Genomic DNA, 18,002 nt, shown 5'->3' on the forward strand with positions numbered 1-18,002 from the left:
TCCAAGGGTGGTTGGCGGCGATATGCGTTGTGATTCGCGTAGCACGCTATCCAGCTTATAAAGTCGATCGTAAGGCTTGTTCCAACCTTCCGGACTGGAAGCTACTTGGTATATCTCCGCACGTAGCTTTTCAAATAACTCAGGATGAGCTGTAAGGTCATACAGCACATTAAGCATCCTGAGAAGGGTCGTATGTATGGAGGCAAGGGAAAGGAGTACTTCGGTATGTGCGATGTTATCGGGTTTTCGTTCTGCTCCCTTTGCTAGGACGGCAAGCCACGTCAGAATATTGAACTCGTCTTCATTTGAATCCGGAGCGAGGGAGCCATCTTCGCTTCGCTCAAGAAGTTCTCCAATCTTTGGACCCAGTAATGCTTTGGATGATCGGATATACCCCTGAATTTTCCAGTATGATGGAAGTAACCGAGACACTATAGGATGTGTCCAAGAAGGAAGCAACCGTAGAATCACGATTGTTCTAAACACTGGCAGCGCAGGAGGTTAGTGATAGACGATAGAAGACTGGCACCATAGTGGACTTACAGTTCTCAGTGTAATTAATAGCAATATCTAGCCAGACTGGGTCGTTACAAAAGGAGGGGCCGACAATAGCATGCGCGGTAAGGCGTGCGGCCAACTGGCAGAAGACTTGGTAGGGTTGAAATTCAACCCATTCTCCCTTAGAAGGTGGTAAGAGTTCTTCGAATAGTGGGATAAGCTCTTTCTCTAGACGCGGCGTGATCAAACCGAGACGAGGTGTAAGTCTACGCTGTACAATAGAGTGATGTAGACGGCTCTCCAAAATTACATCTAGGCCTGTATAAGAACCTAGTAGGTCGTGCTCTAAAGCGCCATGGGGGCTTGCCACTGTGGTTGGGAGAGTTGCCAGCTCTTCAACTAAAGAATTTGGTAGGATGATGAGATTCCCCTCTCCCCTCACTACTTGGAAAGCCCGAGTCTTGAACTATATGATACAACTATTAGAGGCTATCTTTACGTAGGTTATCTAGATAAGGAGGACTGACCTTTTGATAGCCTTGATTGACTATTCTACTAGCTCTACTAGCAAATATGAGATTGAGGATAAATCGTGGCGTTACAAATAACGGGCTACCCACAAGGGGGTGTTTGCCTTTTTTCACATCTCTTTGTGTCAATAGTGAATCAGCCACATAATAAACGAACAATATTATAAGTATAATCCATAGCAACGACGCCGAGAATAAAGTAATTTCGATCATCGTAACGAATTAGCTAAGCGTATACCATAATAATAGACAACAAGTAACTTAGAAGAAAAGAACAAATTCGATAGTTAGTAAGTTTGTAGTATGGTGTTTCATGAAGTGGAACCAAACAGCATGTAAACAACTCCTTTGTTCCACAACCTATCTATGGGGGTCCACGTCTATATATATTGAACATGTTCTTTGTTGTAGATAGTTACGTCATCTGGAGTCCTCACTTTAAGGGCTTATACCCGTTGATTGATATCATACATAGTGGCGCCTGGCCTTCTACTCTAATACGAGGGCGCTGTGCGCCTCTTATATATGTAGTAGATATATCCCCATAAATACCCCTACCCACTTATACCCTGACACTGACGTATAAAGGTTTCTGCATTTCTTTACAAGTGAGCATATAGATCGTCTATTACAATACTATGAATAAGTTTCTAGCAATATAGAAAGACTACCGAAATTCTGCCATAGGATCCTAGTTATTCAATTCCATCTTGGGTTTTATAATGTCAATAACTAATTTCTATCGAATTTTTTAAGGGGCTAGCTACATAGGTTAGGTAGGTACCTTCTAACCTATACATGCCGAGTGTAAAAGGTACGTATATTAATACTAAGTAAATGTTACCTAAACAAAGGTTGCTATCTTGACTATAATCATACCGCTCTACAAGCGCGTTATCCGGAATGGAATATTCAGCACAACCTTTGACATAGCTAGCATCATCGGCCATCCTTTAGGGGAAGCTCTGATGCAACAAGTTACGTAGAGATAGTTTTTCTATATCAACCTCCCAATTAGGGGTTTCGCGGCTGTACTCTTCCTCGTCCTTGATCGCATCAAGCCCGCTCAAGGCGAGCAACCCATACTTTCTGATAAGCTTAAGAACTTAGATTTCCTTGAATTCCTTCTTTTTGTTGGATCATTAGCCATGTTGCTTTTAGTAGTCCAATGGGGTTGCAATGATTATGCCCAGGGTTCGTCGACTGTTGTGAGACTTATCGCACTTGTTGTTGTCATAACATTATCTATCTTCTACCAATTCGGCTTGCAGGATGATGCTTTGATAACCCCTCCGATCTTCACTGCCCAGCAGAACGCCTCAAGGTACTAGGTATGGACCTAACCTAAGACATATAACTGTTACACAACAGGACGAGGCTTGAACCTTTAAATGCCGAGATAATATGAGATCCGAAAGAATCAAACCTCATCTCAAATTATAGCTGCTTAACCTTTTATCCGTCAACATGGCGTTGCCTATTCGTGTATGGATAACTCGTAAGTCTATTATAAGCCGCTGCAAGCCTCCTTTCTACGACTCCTATTAACCATCCAGCGACTAGCTCCCGGACCTAACCCTTGGAAGGCAAGTTTATTCAAATGAGGTACCTTAAAGATCTTCACGTTAACCCCTCACCAGGTCGTCTTTGTGCTCCAAGAATTAGGAGTGCCGTATGAACTAAAAACCATAAAATTCGCCGATGTCAAAAAGAAGCCTCTAATTGACGTTAACCCTAACGGCCGTGTTCCGGCGATAGAGGACCCCAATAACGGCTTGACGCTATGGGAGTCTGGCGCTATCATTACCTACCTCATCAAGCAATATGATATTGAACACAAGCTGAGCTATACTACCTTTCCGGAAGTGCACCATTTAGATCAATGGTTACACTTCCAAATGAGTGGGCAAGGCCCTTACTGGGGCACCGCAGGATGGTCGGTAGAACTGCCTTGAAGATGTTGCTTCGCTAACTCTTGTCAACACAGGTTCAGAAACAACCACTCCGAAAAGTTCCCATCAGCTATCGAGCGATATGCTAACCAGGTCACGCGTGTCCTTGGTGTCTTAGACGGCTGGCTCGAGGGTAAGCAGTGGCTCGTGGGTGACAAGATGACCTACGCCGACATGGCCTTTGTTCCATGGAACGAAAGGGTGGACGCCGTCTTAGGACTACCTGCATCAGAGAAGTTCAACGGGTTCTCTAACGTGAAAGCATGGCACGAGCGTATGACGTCACGAGACTCATGGAAAGCTATTATGGAGGTGAGAGACAAGTTGATGGACGAACAGGGTTTAATGTGGAACGGCATGCCGAAGGGCATCAACAATTTCCAAGAGTATGAGGCCAAGATCAAGGCGGACGATTACAACCAACCCACACTAGCTGAGGGCAGCACTGATTCATCTAAATAGGGGCATATATTCAGCAGGAGAAGTTCCTAGGGTATATCATTCAATTCATTTAAACACCATAGCATATGACCGTTGGGCTTCCTTTATTTCGCTTGTATTGAATCTATATCCAAACTTTGTCGTCGGCTCGATTCTTCTCAAGGTAATCATATACCTCTCCGTAATTCTTGCATACGTGCTTCGCATCCCATCCATCACTGCCGTCAAAGCCCTCAGGGAAGGTGGTTTGTTCGCCTTCCAATGCGACGTCTCCACAACACATGATGCTCTGTCGCAAGTAATCGAAGCAGTGAGTTAAGTGCCATGGCGTCTCCCGAGGCACTCGGCTCGTGTCGGAAGTAAGTGCTGAATAGGCCTCGGCAATGGCATACTGCCGTTTCATGTTAGTGTCACCACACGGATAGGAGAGGGGACGGGACAGAGATATTTACCAGACAGTGAAGTTGGTGCGTCATGGACGATGTGACGACGAACTGATCCGGGAACGAGTTTAACTGCGCCGGTAAATTGTCATATTCTTGCGGATCCTTGATTTCAAGGTAGCCGAGGCCCTCTGTCAATACGCACTCCGGGTTAGCTTTTCGCTCTTAATAGCCGATTGTTTAGGGACGGGCCGGGAAATGTGCATCTACATACTCGGCACTAGACTTAACCACTTCTTCCGAGTCTCTTCTGAGAAGAATTCGGACGTGTTTTCCGGCACAAAGGAAGGGTCCGGAGAGAAAGTTGTGACCTTCTGCCCAAACTCCGGCGCAAACCCCGTCAAGTCGCCACCTCCTTCGAAGAAATGTTCTCTCCCGTGCCGTCGAAAATCACCTCCTAAAAGCAACAGGACAATGACCACCAATAAGAATGTGTCAATTAACCATCTGTGCTCCTTAAGTATAGCGAGAAACCCGCTCTTCTCGCTCGATCCTGTCCGTGATGTTGCTTCGTGCATGTAATCTTTCTCGTTTAAGTCAAGCGCCTCTAGATCAACGTCCGTGCTACTAGAGTCGTCGCGATCCTCATCGCGAGTCCTGCTAAGCTTGCGATACAAGTCCTTGGGTTTCCGATGGTCCTTCATATTCGTTGAATCCTAGCCTTTTTTTTTCTTTAATAAAATCTTCTATACAGTCCTGCTGCCCGACTCGCAAGCGAGACGTATTAAAACCGAATAAGAATACGGGATCCCGGCCCGGTAAGAAAAGAATAGAAAAAAGAAAGACCCGATAGATAACGGGATGAATGAATGGAAAATTGAAGAAACAAGTAGAAATAAGATGAATTGAATTATTTCAAAAGAGAATATTAAAAGATAAAGTCTAAATGTCAAGAGATCAGATGGGTTAGACTCTGTGACCCCAAGCGTCTCCGCGACGTTTCATGTCTCAGCATTGCGCAGCCCGTCTCCTATCGCAGCACACTAAGACGTATCATGTCCTTAGCGCGCTCGCCAATCGCGAGTTTATCGTAAGATCAGATTGTTTTAGCACGTGGAGTTGACAGCGCCTAGGTATCGGGGTTATCGGGGTTATCGATGCTGTTTTGTTGCTCTACTTTTGTATATATCCTAACTTCCGATTAGCAACCCACTATCGAAAATGTTATATACGTTAATACATGAATAACCCCCTTTAGGATAGATTTTATGCTGCTGCCTATGCTAATTACGCGGTACGTGAACATCATAATGCAAATGAATCTTTTAATTTCCTGTACACCGAATGCTATGACACCAAATACAGCATTTCTCGGCTCGAAATGGAGGCTCCTTTGGGCCTCGGGGCCCTAGGCTTCCGACAGGCATCCACCGCAGGAGCTTTTGCACTCAGGAAACATGGCGATTGGGTATTGACGCGGAATCACCGACATTGATAGATCGATCGGCTATAGAAACCGTAACAATGTTGTGAATAAGCAACTCGACGAGTAGCAATGAACTAGAAAATGTTAAACCTGTATATAAATCAGAGCCGCTCCAGGCTTGGTCTTCTTGAAATCACACAGCTTCTTGGTATTCTAATTTCGTGTAAGAACGGCTTCGCTATCTAAATCACTCGTCATGTTGAAAACTTGTATCGGCGCTGCAGCCTTGGTCGCCAGGCTAGCAGCTGCATCTGAGTTACCTTGGAACCCCCCTTCACTTGTTCCTAAGGTTGCTGGCAGCGAAATAACATCGAACAGTAGTGGAATTGCACCTGTAAGTAGCGACACCTACGGGGCTTAATGGATAATGATATAGTCGTCGGTTGCTTACTCTTCCTAGTGCGACGCTCTAAAAGAAGCCGGTCTTAGCGATCGCCTTCTTTTCGCGACGGACGCAGGTTACGAACCTCAGATACAGTCTTGGTATTCGGAGAACGCCCGTATGAGACCCGACTGCCTTGTTCTTCCTCATAACACCGACGAGGTAGCAACGGCATTAACAGCACTGGTTAAGGTCAACAATGGCGGAGGTGATTGGCACATCGCTGTGCGTAGCGGTGGACACAGCTTTCCCGGAAGCAACAACATTGCCAACGGCGTGACTATCGACTTGACAATGATGAATTCATCGAGCTATGATCCGGAGACGAAACTCGCCAAGATCCATACAGGAGGCCGATGGCGAAACGTATACGCGGACTTGCAGAAAGCTGGTGTAGTTGTAACAGGGGGCCGGGACGGCGATGTTGGTGTGGGAGGGTTCCTCCTAGGAGGCGGTAATTCCTTCTTTTCGGGACGAATGGGATTCGGCTGTGATTCTGTCAAGAACTTCGAGGTTGTACTAGCCAATGGCACTGTCATCAACGCCAACAGCACGGCGAATTCGGATCTGTGGCGAGCCCTCAAGGGAGGTGGTAGCAACTACGGCATTGTCACGCGATTCGACATGGAAGCACTCCCGACGCGAGATTTGTATTACGATATTCGCACCTTAGGTTTAAATTATACGGAATCCGTGGTTGATGCGGTAGTTGGATATGCCAACCAAGACCAATCCTTCGCCGACAACGCCCTTATAGCTCTTTGGAGCCACAACGCGTCAAGCAGTCCCGAGACACTTATCGAGACAATTTACGTCAATACACAGGGTAATGGTAACGCTACGTCCGCATTTGATAAAGTTAAGGGTCTTCCGACCTTAACTAAGTCTACGTCTCTCAAAAACATGGCAGTAGCTGCTGATGGCTCCCAGCTTCCTGGTGGTTATAGGTAAGTTTATTATCTTAGGTTTATTTGGAATGGGTTACCTATGAATTGATTAACTAATCGGGTATAGGGGTTCTGGAACGACATTGACTTTCCGCAACGATCCCCAGATACTTCGTCGCTGTGTTGAACTCCACGAAGATTTAGTCAAGAGGCTCAGCAATCTAGTCGACCCCAAGCAGTTCACATCAATATTAATATTGCAGCCTATTCCTTCTTATATGGGAACCATCGCCGAGCAGCAAGGCGGTAACATGCTTGGGCTAGAAAATATCGAGGGTAACTCTGTTTTGTTCAACGCTGGTGTTGCTGTTACCTCCAATGATAAAGACTTTGCTATTGCGAAGGCAGAACTAGCCGTGTTAACGGCCCAAGTTAAAGAATTTTCCAAGTCAGTGAATGGAGATCTAGACTTCCTTTACTTAAACTATGCGGAATCAAACCAGGATCCTCTTGGAAGCTATGGCGCCAAGAATATCCAGCATATGCGGGATGTGGCCGCGAAATATGATCCTACTGCAGTATTCCAGAGGCGCATCCCCGGAGGTTTCAAGATTTCGAGGGTGGTATGATTCAATCTTAGAAATAAGATGAGTTATCGGTGAACCCTTTTAGGAACACCTATAAGGTGTGTATTGGGGCGGTGATAAGAGCGGATATGTTGAGCTCGCTAAAGTTTTCTTCGATTTATTTGGTTATAATATAATTATTTTAGACTAATGTTGCATTATCTCCTTTACATGTCATCTTAACCCCCTTTTTTTACCCCAGATTTTATAGATTTTGTGGCTATCTGTGTGGCTTAGATGCTTGGCTCTAAGTCCTGAATCGTCATCACTTTGCTCAGCCTCATATTATCTTAAGAGGCAACCTGCTTTACTAAGCAAGATTGTTGTAAGTGGTCGGGGGCCTCGGGATGCGGTAAAGTCTAAAGTACCACATGGAGCCGGGGTTTTGGAGAGGTAATCCAACATCCCTTTTCCGTTCTGACTATGATGCAGCGGATTTTAAGAAAATGGACGAAACAGAAAATGGTGTTCCCTTAGAGCGGAGGCCTGCGGTAAGGATTCTAAATTCATTGTATCTTTTTTCCTTTTTTCCTTTTTATTTTTTTATTTATTGTTGATAACTAGTTGAGAATTGATAGATACTAATATTACGTAATATTTAGTGCGATAATTGTAAATCCCGAAAGGTATGACCAACATCAATAACCCCTTATCTAAGATAACTTATAACATAACTACCTAAATATTAACTATTTTAGTAGACGAAATGTGATAGAAGGTCGCCATGTGCGAGCTGCGTAACACTCAACGTTATTTGTCGTACAACTCGTCGGGCAACTGAAAAACGACAACGCGTTCTCCTATCATCAAAATATGATGAGGCCGTGCAAGATGTTAGTCGTCAGCTTGGCGACGTCAAAGAAATGCTTCAGACGCTCCTATTGAATAGAGGTCCTGGTCCTGGTCCTGGTCCTAATTCAACCGCGACATCATCAGAGAGTACACATTATACCCCACCACCACCAATGATTGATGAACAAGTACCTACTCTGTCTGGTGTTAATGAAGGCTATAATGGCGATCCTTCGTTTTTGTCACACGCTCATCTAGTCGAAAATGCTTTAGGAGCGACCTTTGCAGTCGCCGAGTTCGTAAACGAAGAAGCTCTAGATACTTCCTCACTAATTTCCCCATTACTCTCCCCGCGGAGGATTGCCGAACTACTTCGCGATGCAGATACAGGTGAAGGTGTTGCGTCAGATCAGGCAACTCCCAAATCTCTTCCTCAGCCATATGATCCGCCTTCCGGGGATATTCCACTACCACCAATAGATATTGTTCTTAAGCTTTTACGTATGAGCAAAACCTCGAAGCAACGGTTCTTCATCGACGTTCCCACATTCAAAGAGGATGAGTTCATTGACCTGTGCCGCGGCGTCTACTTCGCAACTGAGCCAGTCTCAATTTGGAAATGGATATGCGTTAATGTCGGTCTCTACTACATCTTTCTAGGTGCTAAAGAAGCCGATTGTGAACACATAGGCACAACCGTAGAGATATTGCATTTCCACACTAGGAAAATGAAAGCAAATGCCGAAACGGCGATGCAAAGTCTCCGCCTATGCTCGGAACCGTCGATGGAATCATGTCGCGCTTTGGTTCTTCTCGTAAGTGTTCCAGCGACTCAAATGTGAAGATGATTCTGACTGGTCAGGGGACCTTCTATGTCAAGGAAGGCCATAGTACGATTGCATGGAGACTGATAAGCGCTGCTGCAAGGGCATGTTTAGACTTAGGCTTCCATCGTCTGCCTGGCAATCCAGAAAACGAGGAGATACTTCAGCAAAGCATCATTTTTTGGCATACATATTTATGGGATAAAGGATTGGCTATGACCTGTGGGAGGACACCTGTTATCCATCATTACGATGTAGCAAATGGTTATCCGGTCAATTCAGACTATTTACGTACGACTCCGGGCCGGTTAGTTGCTCCAATGCTTAATATAATAACGATACTAACTCTATTAGGATATATACCGGTCTCCTTGATTATTCCATCGTTGCGGGCGAAATCCAGAGAAAGTTATTTTCTGCATCAGCACTGCATGCTCCACAGCAGAATCGTGTCCAGTATGCTAGAGAATTTGCTAGCAAACTTCTGAAAATCCAAGAGTCCGCTGCAACTGTATGAATTCTACGTAACTTACTCGTGGTCTATTACTAACGCCACTAGATACCTGAAGATGGTCCAATTTGGGACCGGCTGTTTTTCGCTGCCGCGGTCTTGCTTGATATTAAGATGTACTGCCTTCTTACTATCGTATATAGAATACTTCCGCCTAGTTCTATACAATCACACCCGCTACAGTGCTCAGATGAGTGTGTAGACGCTGCACGTACGGCATTATCTAAGGTTGTAGACGCGGGTGAGCGTATGCTACAAAGAGACCCTTATGGATGGTGTATGTTTTTGAATGTGTAAGTCCCCCCCCGGCTCCCAAATATCATTGTTGTGTTTAACATTGTAATATAGGATCTTATCCCTTGTACCATTTGTACCTTTTATCGTACTGGCTGGAAATGCCATATCTACATCCTCCAGCGCCGACCTAGCTCTACTCTCCTCAGTCCTATCGGTTCTAGAACCACCAGCAGCGAAGTCTCAAACTGCTCGAAAGGTTTATAATGCTTGCGAGAGATTAAATCGTATCGCTACCGCCCTAGTATCAAGTTCAAACGAAGCCTCTTTGAATCTCAAAGAGTACCAAGAACAAACCCCTAATTCCGGTTTGCCTTTCAATGACTCAACCGACGAGTCCGATATACATAGTCGTACGCTTCCGAATACCTTCGAATACGGGTTTCCGATGGCGCGGCAAGATTGGGACAGTGTTATGACTGGGTTTGAGTCAGAATTAGGAGGCTATGACTCCAGAGCCTTGACAAACATTATGGAACCTTACATCGCAAATACGAGTTGGTAACCCATGCGCTTTATGGGGTGTCGTAAGCTTCTGAAACTTAAATGAAGGATAAAAACGATAATCAAAAAGTGGCATCGAGTCTTTGGGTAATTCTAGGGTTAGAGTTATTACTAAGTAATATTTGTTGACGTTTGGGTAGACGGCCGGATACGGAGTTTTGGTCAACCAGCCGTAGGGCTTTTCATAAATTCAAGCATATAGGAATTAGCAAAGCGCATGTAGCAAATAACGTAAGCATGTCACTATTAAAGAATGATGAAATATCAAATACATCTTGCCGCGGTATTAGTTAATTGGTCGTGGCGGTGTATTAAATCCGACTTTTTTCTCTGTGATGCGTCTTAATAATGTATTAATCCTGAGTATCACGTCGTGTAACATAACAAATCAAATAGGGGTATATCTTTAAATGTTAGTAAATCCCTTTGAATCATTTGTATATTTCTAATACAGATATATTGAAGTATTTAGTAGTGCTGACAACGATAGATCTCACATCAAGTGTTAAGTCGCGAGTCTCGGGCTTCAAAGCGAGTCTCGCAAGTCCTAAATGCATTTATGATGAGTATATTAGACAACAAGTTCGTTGAATATAAAAAATGATGAAACTGATCTATAATAAACGCTAATTATTAGGATAACGGCCAACTACATCCCTACTTAACTTATTAAACTAGTAACTGTAAACTCAATTACAATCATGTCTGCACCACCAGTCCTCCTTTTCCTTGGCGCCGGGAAGAAACTCGGCACCCAAGTTCCTGCTATATTCGCCGAAGCCGGATACAAGATTGCTGTCGTAGCCCGGACACCTAAGGAAGAGTTCGAGAAGCGCGGATATTACCAGGTCCAAGCTGACTTCAATGACCCCGAGAGTATCCCAGAGGTCTTTGCCAAGGTCCGAGAGAACGTCGGGATCCCGACTGTTGTCGTGTACAACGGTATGTTGATTTATTACTAGTTTGGGAATATAGTCTGATAAACATATAATTATAGCTGTGCAATATACACTCGATGACCCGGAAGACCCTTTCGCCTCCCTTGCGCCAGAGAATGTCTCACGATTTCATTCCGCTGTCGCTGTAAATGGCACTACTCCACTCATTGCAATTGAACACGCAATTCAGGCTTTCAGGTCTCTTCCCACTGGCACGCCCGGGAAGTCCTTCATTTTTACCGGGAATATACTCAACCACAGCCAGTTTAAGAATCGTCTGTGCTTTGGAGTTGGAAAGACCGTGTCTGCCTATGGAGTTAGATATGCGTCAGTGGCCTATGCAAAAGAAGGTTTTAAGTGAGTTTTTCTTAATTTTTATATTATTGGCATATTTATAGCCGTTGTAAACTTTATAGTCCGATAAGAGTTTAGCTTGGATCTATATTAACGAAATCTTATAGGTTCTACTATGCTGACGAACGCTCGGAGGAAGGGCTACCCGTAATGCGAGATATTGATGGGCTCGTAGCTGGGAAAGAGTATCTCAAAATTGCTGAGGCACCAGAGCAACTTCCTTGGTTGTATACATATACCATAGGAAGTGGCTATAAGGACTTTGGGGAAAGGGACTACCTGAAGACCGTTGATAGTAACGAATCTCGGTTTTTGAAGGGAGGGCGATAAAGGTATCTAAAGGCTTGTGTGGCAGTTATGATGAGCTTTGATGATGCATATTAAAAGTATCCGATAGACGTTAAAGCTTACCTCCTAGCTAGTAACCGTGCTAATAAACATATTGGGTATACTTTATAGAAAGATATTAGTTTTTTCTATATTTCAACTTTAAAAATGAGCAACCTATGCCTCGTAAGCTACCTTGGACCTCTAATTCAAAAAAAATCTATACGACTACCTAATGTCAATGCGTATCGTGCTCTTCGTTGAGTAAAACGGTATATAGCATACGACTCCTATCCTAATTTTACTCCTACCTACCTGACTTGCCAAATATTTGAAACCAAATTCATCACCAACTTACTATCAATACCTCACTCCCAACACCTCACTGCCAATAACTCATTGCAAATCTTCTACTACCAATAATTCATCAGACAACCCACTGCAAAGAACTGCCTATAGACAATTTACTATCAGTTATTCGCTATCAACAATCCACTACGAATAACTGCCTACCTACTACTTACTATTAACCATTCACCAACTATACATTACGGATCATCCTTGACCAACTACCTACTTCGAATTATTCTTATCGAATAATTTGCCATCAATTATCCCCTACCTTTTATTAATTTCGAGTTATTCACTACGGATAATTTACCTACAATCATTCAGCACCAGCTGTCGACTACGACTTATCCCCAACTAATAATTCACTTTCAATCACTCGCTACCAGGTTTTACGCAGTTTAACCTTTCCTACGCATAGTTGAGAACTCGTCTTATATAGACACTCAGCTAATACATCGACAACACAGTTAGCTCAATCTATACAGCTAAATCTGTGATAATTACGAACTATTCGCCATCAATAACTCGCTTACACCAACACTAACACCACGTCAACTACTAATAATAACTTACTACCGACACCAAGATGGCATCGAAACTCACCTCCCCATCTTACTTACCAACTATCCCAAGAGAAGTAAGAAGTATCATATATAACAACCTTGAAGACGAGGATCTCACACCTCTGGCACAGACTTGCAAGGAGATACGTCATGAAGTCTTGTCTCGCATGCCAGGAGGTAACTTTATCGATTTTGGAAGAGTTCATAACCGCTTAGAACTAAGACGCCAAATCGACCAAAGCATCGAAGTCGAGAACCTCGATCTTATCGCCGAACCATGGTACTCTTCTGGATCAGCACTGAAAATAGGAGTTACCTGGAGACCAAGGAGCCAGGACTACTTTACACGCTGGAGGACATCATACTGGACCATCCGCGACCTATCGTCGCCGATGGCACAGTTCATATATCTATATTGGCCCAACGACATTTCAATCACATTTCAGGCACCTACTAAAGGCTATCATCTAATCGCCTTGATGATCCTACGGACAAAATTGTTTGACATATGCCGAATTCTGATGAATGTAGAATCCAACTCCTCGTACGTCGCCACCGAGGCTTTGAATATACGATTCTGCGGAGGAAGAGACCCGGATCGCCCTACCATGGCCCGCACGCCCTTCTGGGAGATGCGGCCACGATGCAATTTCCCGAAAGCGATAACGCGTCAGGAGGTATGGGCAAAGCCGAATACCAAAAAGTCAGACCAGGATAGAGACATGTACCCTTTCTTCTACGAGTGCTTGTTGCTTCCTCTAGTATCATATACCGAGGAGCCCGTTGTAAATATCCACTTTGACTTGGAGCCCGGTCGTCGACGGACTTCTTATTACCGCCACCCCCCCGTCCAGAATGGTCTACATAGGCAAAGACACTATCTTGGCCACAGGGCCCTATTCGACTTCGCACACCACTGTTTTGAGCTCCACTCGATAGGCGACGACTACTTCGGGTACGCACGCTCGGGCGACTTTGAGCGCGTCATGGAGCGCCTGGAGTTCTTCACGGAGGACACCGAGTCCTTCTTGAGAAACCCCAAGTGCCAAGAGTCGGACCAGCTGCGGGCATACTTGAGAAGGATACGGCAAGCACCGGTTTGCAATCCTTTCGCTGGCCCGCAGGAGAGAAACCCGTTCGACATAAATGAGGAGGAACAAGTGACAAACGAGTTGTTCGTCTGGAGATGCTACGGGGAGGACGATGCTATGAGGGAGAAGCTCATCGGATGGGCTATGGAGGAAGAGGACGTTTGACATGTCGCAGTCAAACGTCTAGATGTGTGTTGGTCCGCGCCCATGTGCCGCAACACAAGGAAGTGGGTTCGAATCCCACTGTGGTTAAAATCAACAATGTCCCGGCTCAGGTTTTTTTTCCTTGGATATCGCTGGATGCTGAGGATGATTCTATGATGATTCTATCTCTGTTATAAGAAAGCGTGTTCAACGGCTTTTTCCCTGGTCAAAAGTCGGCTACCTGGCGTCTGCGCTAACCAGGTAGAGTAATGCTGTAGGCAGGTTGGGGCTGGGAATGCTATAGGCAGGAAGTGGAGGAGAATTCTAGCTCTGTCTCCCTCGAGGGAGGTACTCTAGATGTCTAAGAAGCGCCATAGATGCGCAGCTGTTGACGTTCTCATCATCATATCATATCATATCATCATCATCATCATCATCATGGCATATCGGAGTCATATTTCGGAAGGTTATCATAGCGTTGTATTTAGCACTGACGGCGAAATGAGAATGGATGATACCCCCCCACAATAAGAAGACTCACGACGTGATTTGTAGTTTGCTTCCCCGTGTTGTCATATCTAAAGTTTCTAGTTCCCTGTGCCATAATAGTGATAGCATAAAAATCAACGTCGTTGGCAAGTTCTGATTTATACAAGTCCTAGACCAAACCTATTGAAAGTGTTGGTCACCTGTTAAAATTAAACCCACGCTGTCGGGAGCTATAAGTAAAAAAAAAAAATTTAAAATACAATAGCTGTTTGTCGTTATCCCCTATCCTATAATCCAGTATATCGTCTGATTTATATGTTGGGTTCCTCTCCTTTTCTCCAAACATCTACCCTTTTGTCATAAGGTGGAGCAATAATCAAGGTCTTCAAAATGGTTCTCGCCTTTGCCTTCTGTCCCGGCCTTCAAAGGATTCCACGACAATATTTATTCTAATTATATCTTAGCTTTACCTTGAATCCTCTCGGAAGCCCCTATACCTAATGCTTCGAGGGTGAATGAACTAATAACCATCGTATGGTATAAGAAAGAGGTCTCTATAAATATATAAATGGCATAGGATATCGCTGATTCTGAAATATATCAGCTTAACGCCGGTTGAGTTCCAATAGTCAGATTTGATCACATATTCTTTTCCCAAGAACGGGTGAAGGTCTCGGTTCTAAACTACTTGTAACTATGTGTTATTATGAGACTCGACCCTTGATTGGAGAATAGGGGATGCATACTTTATACTTTGGCTGGTTACACATGTCACGAGCAATAGCTTACAGGGCGGCTGCATCTTAGGCCGTGACACAACTTGCAAATCAAGTGGCGTTTTTTCCCTGCTACGGTGGACTATTAGTCCAACTGTGCCAAAATCAAAAAAGTCAGTCGTATTATATCAAATAAGGTATTAGTAACATTAAGATTATAGTATAAGTTTGGCTATTTCTACTATATACATAATTTATAAGGTAATATATACTTTTTATATAGGGATAATTTTATTAATATACGTTTAAATTATTTAAAATTGGTATTAGTATTTTTATTAAAAAAAGATAAAAATTTTAATTTAGATTTTATATAAATCGATTTTAAATTTGTAAAGATATTAAAAAAATATAAGCATTATTTAATATATTGTAGGTTATTTTTCCTTTCTCCACAAATTAAAAATAATAACCAATAAAATTTAACTTTTATTTTAACTTTAAATATTTATAAAAACGTAAATATATAAAATATAATTTATACATTGCAATAATTTCACGAAAATATTATTTTAAATATTATAATTGGTATTATTTTATAACTTTAATTAATGCGAAAATAATGATTTAAATGCATTTTTATATGTTTTTATGCTGGCGTATTATATTTTATCTTAGTGTGCTAAGACTAGAGATTCGAGGAACGCCTCCCCCTCGTTGGCGCCACAGGCGCCACGAAACCCTTGGTCTGTGTGTATGTATCTGTGGGTCTTGGGGGAGGCGTTCCTCGAATTCTAGTCTTAGCCGCTATTTAACATTTTAGCCATACCTGGTACACATTTAATAAGACTATATCAACGACAACACAATAGGCAACAACAACGTTTAAAATATCCTCTATTTTAATCACTCGGGGCTAATCTTTTGCTTTCGCTACCTTCTTGTCTTTTTTACATATTTATACGGCATCGCGTTGTAATATCGCAGGCCTCAACGTTTAAATAACCTCAAAACGCTATATTCATGCGCCTGCACCCACGCGCCTATACCCACATCCACCCACAACCACCCACAACCACCCACAACCACCCACAACCACGTTTAAAATACCTTATATTCTAATCATTCGGGGCTAGTCCTTTGCTTTCGCTACCTTCTCGTCTTTTTTGCATGCTTATACGACATCGCGTTGTAATGTTATAGGCTTTGACATTTATTGCGGCTATTGCGTTGCGACCGGTGTTGCGACCGGTGCTATAGCTAATTTCGGCCCGAAACGCGTACGTATCTACCTATTTAAATAATCAAATTAGTACTTGCTTCTTATATAAAGATTTTACTTATTATAAACGCGTTGAAATTGATGTTTTTAATTGATTTAATTATTGCTATACCAAGTGAGGGGAAAATGTTTAAAATCACCTTAGATTAGAGATTGGAAAATGGTTTAGGGGGGTGTGCCGGGGTGTGATTGGCTGAAAAGTCATGTGGCTGGGGGAGGTACTTCCCCCCGAACCATTTTCAAATTTCTAGTCTAAGCTAGCTGAGATAAATTATATTAATATTAATATCAAATAGGTATTGTATTGAGAGGCTAGCACGTGATACCCTTTAAAACCAACCTTTTGAAAAGGCCGCAGATATTTTAATAACAAATAAATTATCTAATACGTGTCTTATAAATATGTAAATTAAACCATTATTTTCGCATTAATAAAAGCTATAAAATGGTACCAATTACAATATTTAAAACGTAATATTTATAAAGTTATTTAAATATATGGCTATAAAATTAATAAAATAATCATAAATCTTATATTTTAGGTATTTTAGAATACTGTGCACCTAGCGTTACTTATTAAATTACCCTTTTTGGATAGCTCCCATCCATTTTCTTGATTTTGGCACAGTTGGACTAATAATCCACCGTACCTGCAGTTCTTCTAAATCCGGCATCTTGAATAATTACCGGTTAACCGGATTGCAATCCACCACTGCTAAAAAGGGCAACATGAGGCTCCCTGCCCAATGTGTCAGTGGCGTTAGAAGCCTTAAGAAATCCATACCTCCTATATGACGGAGTCTTACCGAAGTGTAAATCCTCGCAGTTTTTACCCTGTTATTTCACCGCTTGAATTATCACGTATGTACCCGCCCCGTACAAGCCTCCTAAATGCCGCTTACATGCGATCTATCATTGCTTATGTCCGCCATCATACCCCATCAAATATTAGCTGAATGCGGTTAAGCCTTCGGCGCCAACGAAAGTTCTTCGGTAAAGGTACGGAGAGATGCCGGTACACGATATTGTATTAACCACAATAGTAGTTGACTACCTACCTCTTCTTATTCAAAACAAAACACCAACAACATAATCTCTTATTGTATTAAGAACTATACCAATTAATGCAAACAGGAATATTATAAGCCCATCCGGGTACATCTCTAAGCTCCTCCGGCAGAAAGACAAAAGTGGATTCGAAGGAATAAAACGCACCGTACCGAAATATATGTACCTTATGTACAAGCGAGTACGAGTTGAGGTACGCCGAGGTACGTGGACTCAATCCTCGGATCACATTGGCCGAGTTCGATGCCGGTTTCGCAGCTAGCTCGACACTCAACCCCTGCAAGCAGCGGATCTGATAACTTTGTCCCCCTGCCGCCCCGCCGGGTCGAAGGTACCCAGGTACGTATCGGTTCTTTGGCGGGGGAAGCTTGTTGACGTGATCACCGCTCTTTTCGCTTCTTATCAGATCTAACCTAGTGGAAATGAAACATCGAAACCGAACCGGACACACGCACACACACATACATGCATTTACCTAAACTAGGCCCTACTAACCGAAGCTGGGAATCACGCATTATTTTCTCGGGAAATATGTAGATTCTTATTGATTTGGTAGGTACCTAAGCTTT

General features: G+C 43.1%; 5 protein-coding genes across 5 annotated transcripts; 4 read left to right on the top strand and 1 right to left on the bottom strand.

The window, feature by feature from the left end:
* Window positions 1-2,495: 2,495 nt before the first annotated feature.
* Window positions 2,496-3,442, top strand: GL218_01725 (Glutathione S-transferase 1; the record flags this gene model as incomplete). The annotated part of the gene is made up of 4 exons (XM_033578205.1): window positions 2,496-2,513; window positions 2,585-2,614; window positions 2,669-2,964; window positions 3,016-3,442. The coding sequence occupies 4 exons, from the start codon at window positions 2,496-2,498 to the stop codon at window positions 3,440-3,442; spliced, it is 771 nt and encodes a 256-aa protein (XP_033438730.1).
* A 103-nt stretch (window positions 3,443-3,545) lies between these two features.
* On the bottom strand, window positions 3,546-4,508 carry GL218_01726 (uncharacterized protein; the record flags this gene model as incomplete). The annotated part of the gene is made up of 3 exons (XM_033578206.1): window positions 3,546-3,812; window positions 3,874-4,019; window positions 4,079-4,508. The coding sequence occupies 3 exons, from the start codon at window positions 4,506-4,508 to the stop codon at window positions 3,546-3,548; spliced, it is 843 nt and encodes a 280-aa protein (XP_033438727.1).
* Window positions 4,509-5,486: 978 nt separating this feature from the next.
* GL218_01727 (Bifunctional solanapyrone synthase) lies at window positions 5,487-7,188 on the top strand (the record flags this gene model as incomplete). The annotated part of the gene is made up of 3 exons (XM_033578207.1): window positions 5,487-5,624; window positions 5,691-6,619; window positions 6,687-7,188. 3 exons carry the CDS (start codon window positions 5,487-5,489, stop codon window positions 7,186-7,188), a joined length of 1,569 nt encoding a protein of 522 aa, XP_033438728.1.
* A 3,623-nt stretch (window positions 7,189-10,811) lies between these two features.
* GL218_01728 (uncharacterized protein) lies at window positions 10,812-11,732 on the top strand (the record flags this gene model as incomplete). Its single annotated transcript, XM_033578208.1, has 3 exons — window positions 10,812-11,052; window positions 11,108-11,405; window positions 11,510-11,732. 3 exons carry the CDS (start codon window positions 10,812-10,814, stop codon window positions 11,730-11,732), a joined length of 762 nt encoding a protein of 253 aa, XP_033438476.1.
* A 1,432-nt stretch (window positions 11,733-13,164) lies between these two features.
* GL218_01729 (uncharacterized protein) lies at window positions 13,165-13,899 on the top strand (the record flags this gene model as incomplete). The annotated part of the gene is made up of 1 exon (XM_033578209.1): window positions 13,165-13,899. The coding sequence occupies one exon, from the start codon at window positions 13,165-13,167 to the stop codon at window positions 13,897-13,899; it is 735 nt and encodes a 244-aa protein (XP_033438477.1).
* Between the last annotated feature and the right edge of the window lie 4,103 nt (window positions 13,900-18,002).

Source organism: Daldinia childiae (genome assembly GCF_008694065.1).
Source record: "Daldinia childiae strain JS-1345 chromosome Unknown Scaffold2, whole genome shotgun sequence".
In the NCBI taxonomy this organism is placed as follows: Eukaryota; Fungi; Ascomycota; class Sordariomycetes; order Xylariales; family Hypoxylaceae; genus Daldinia; species Daldinia childiae.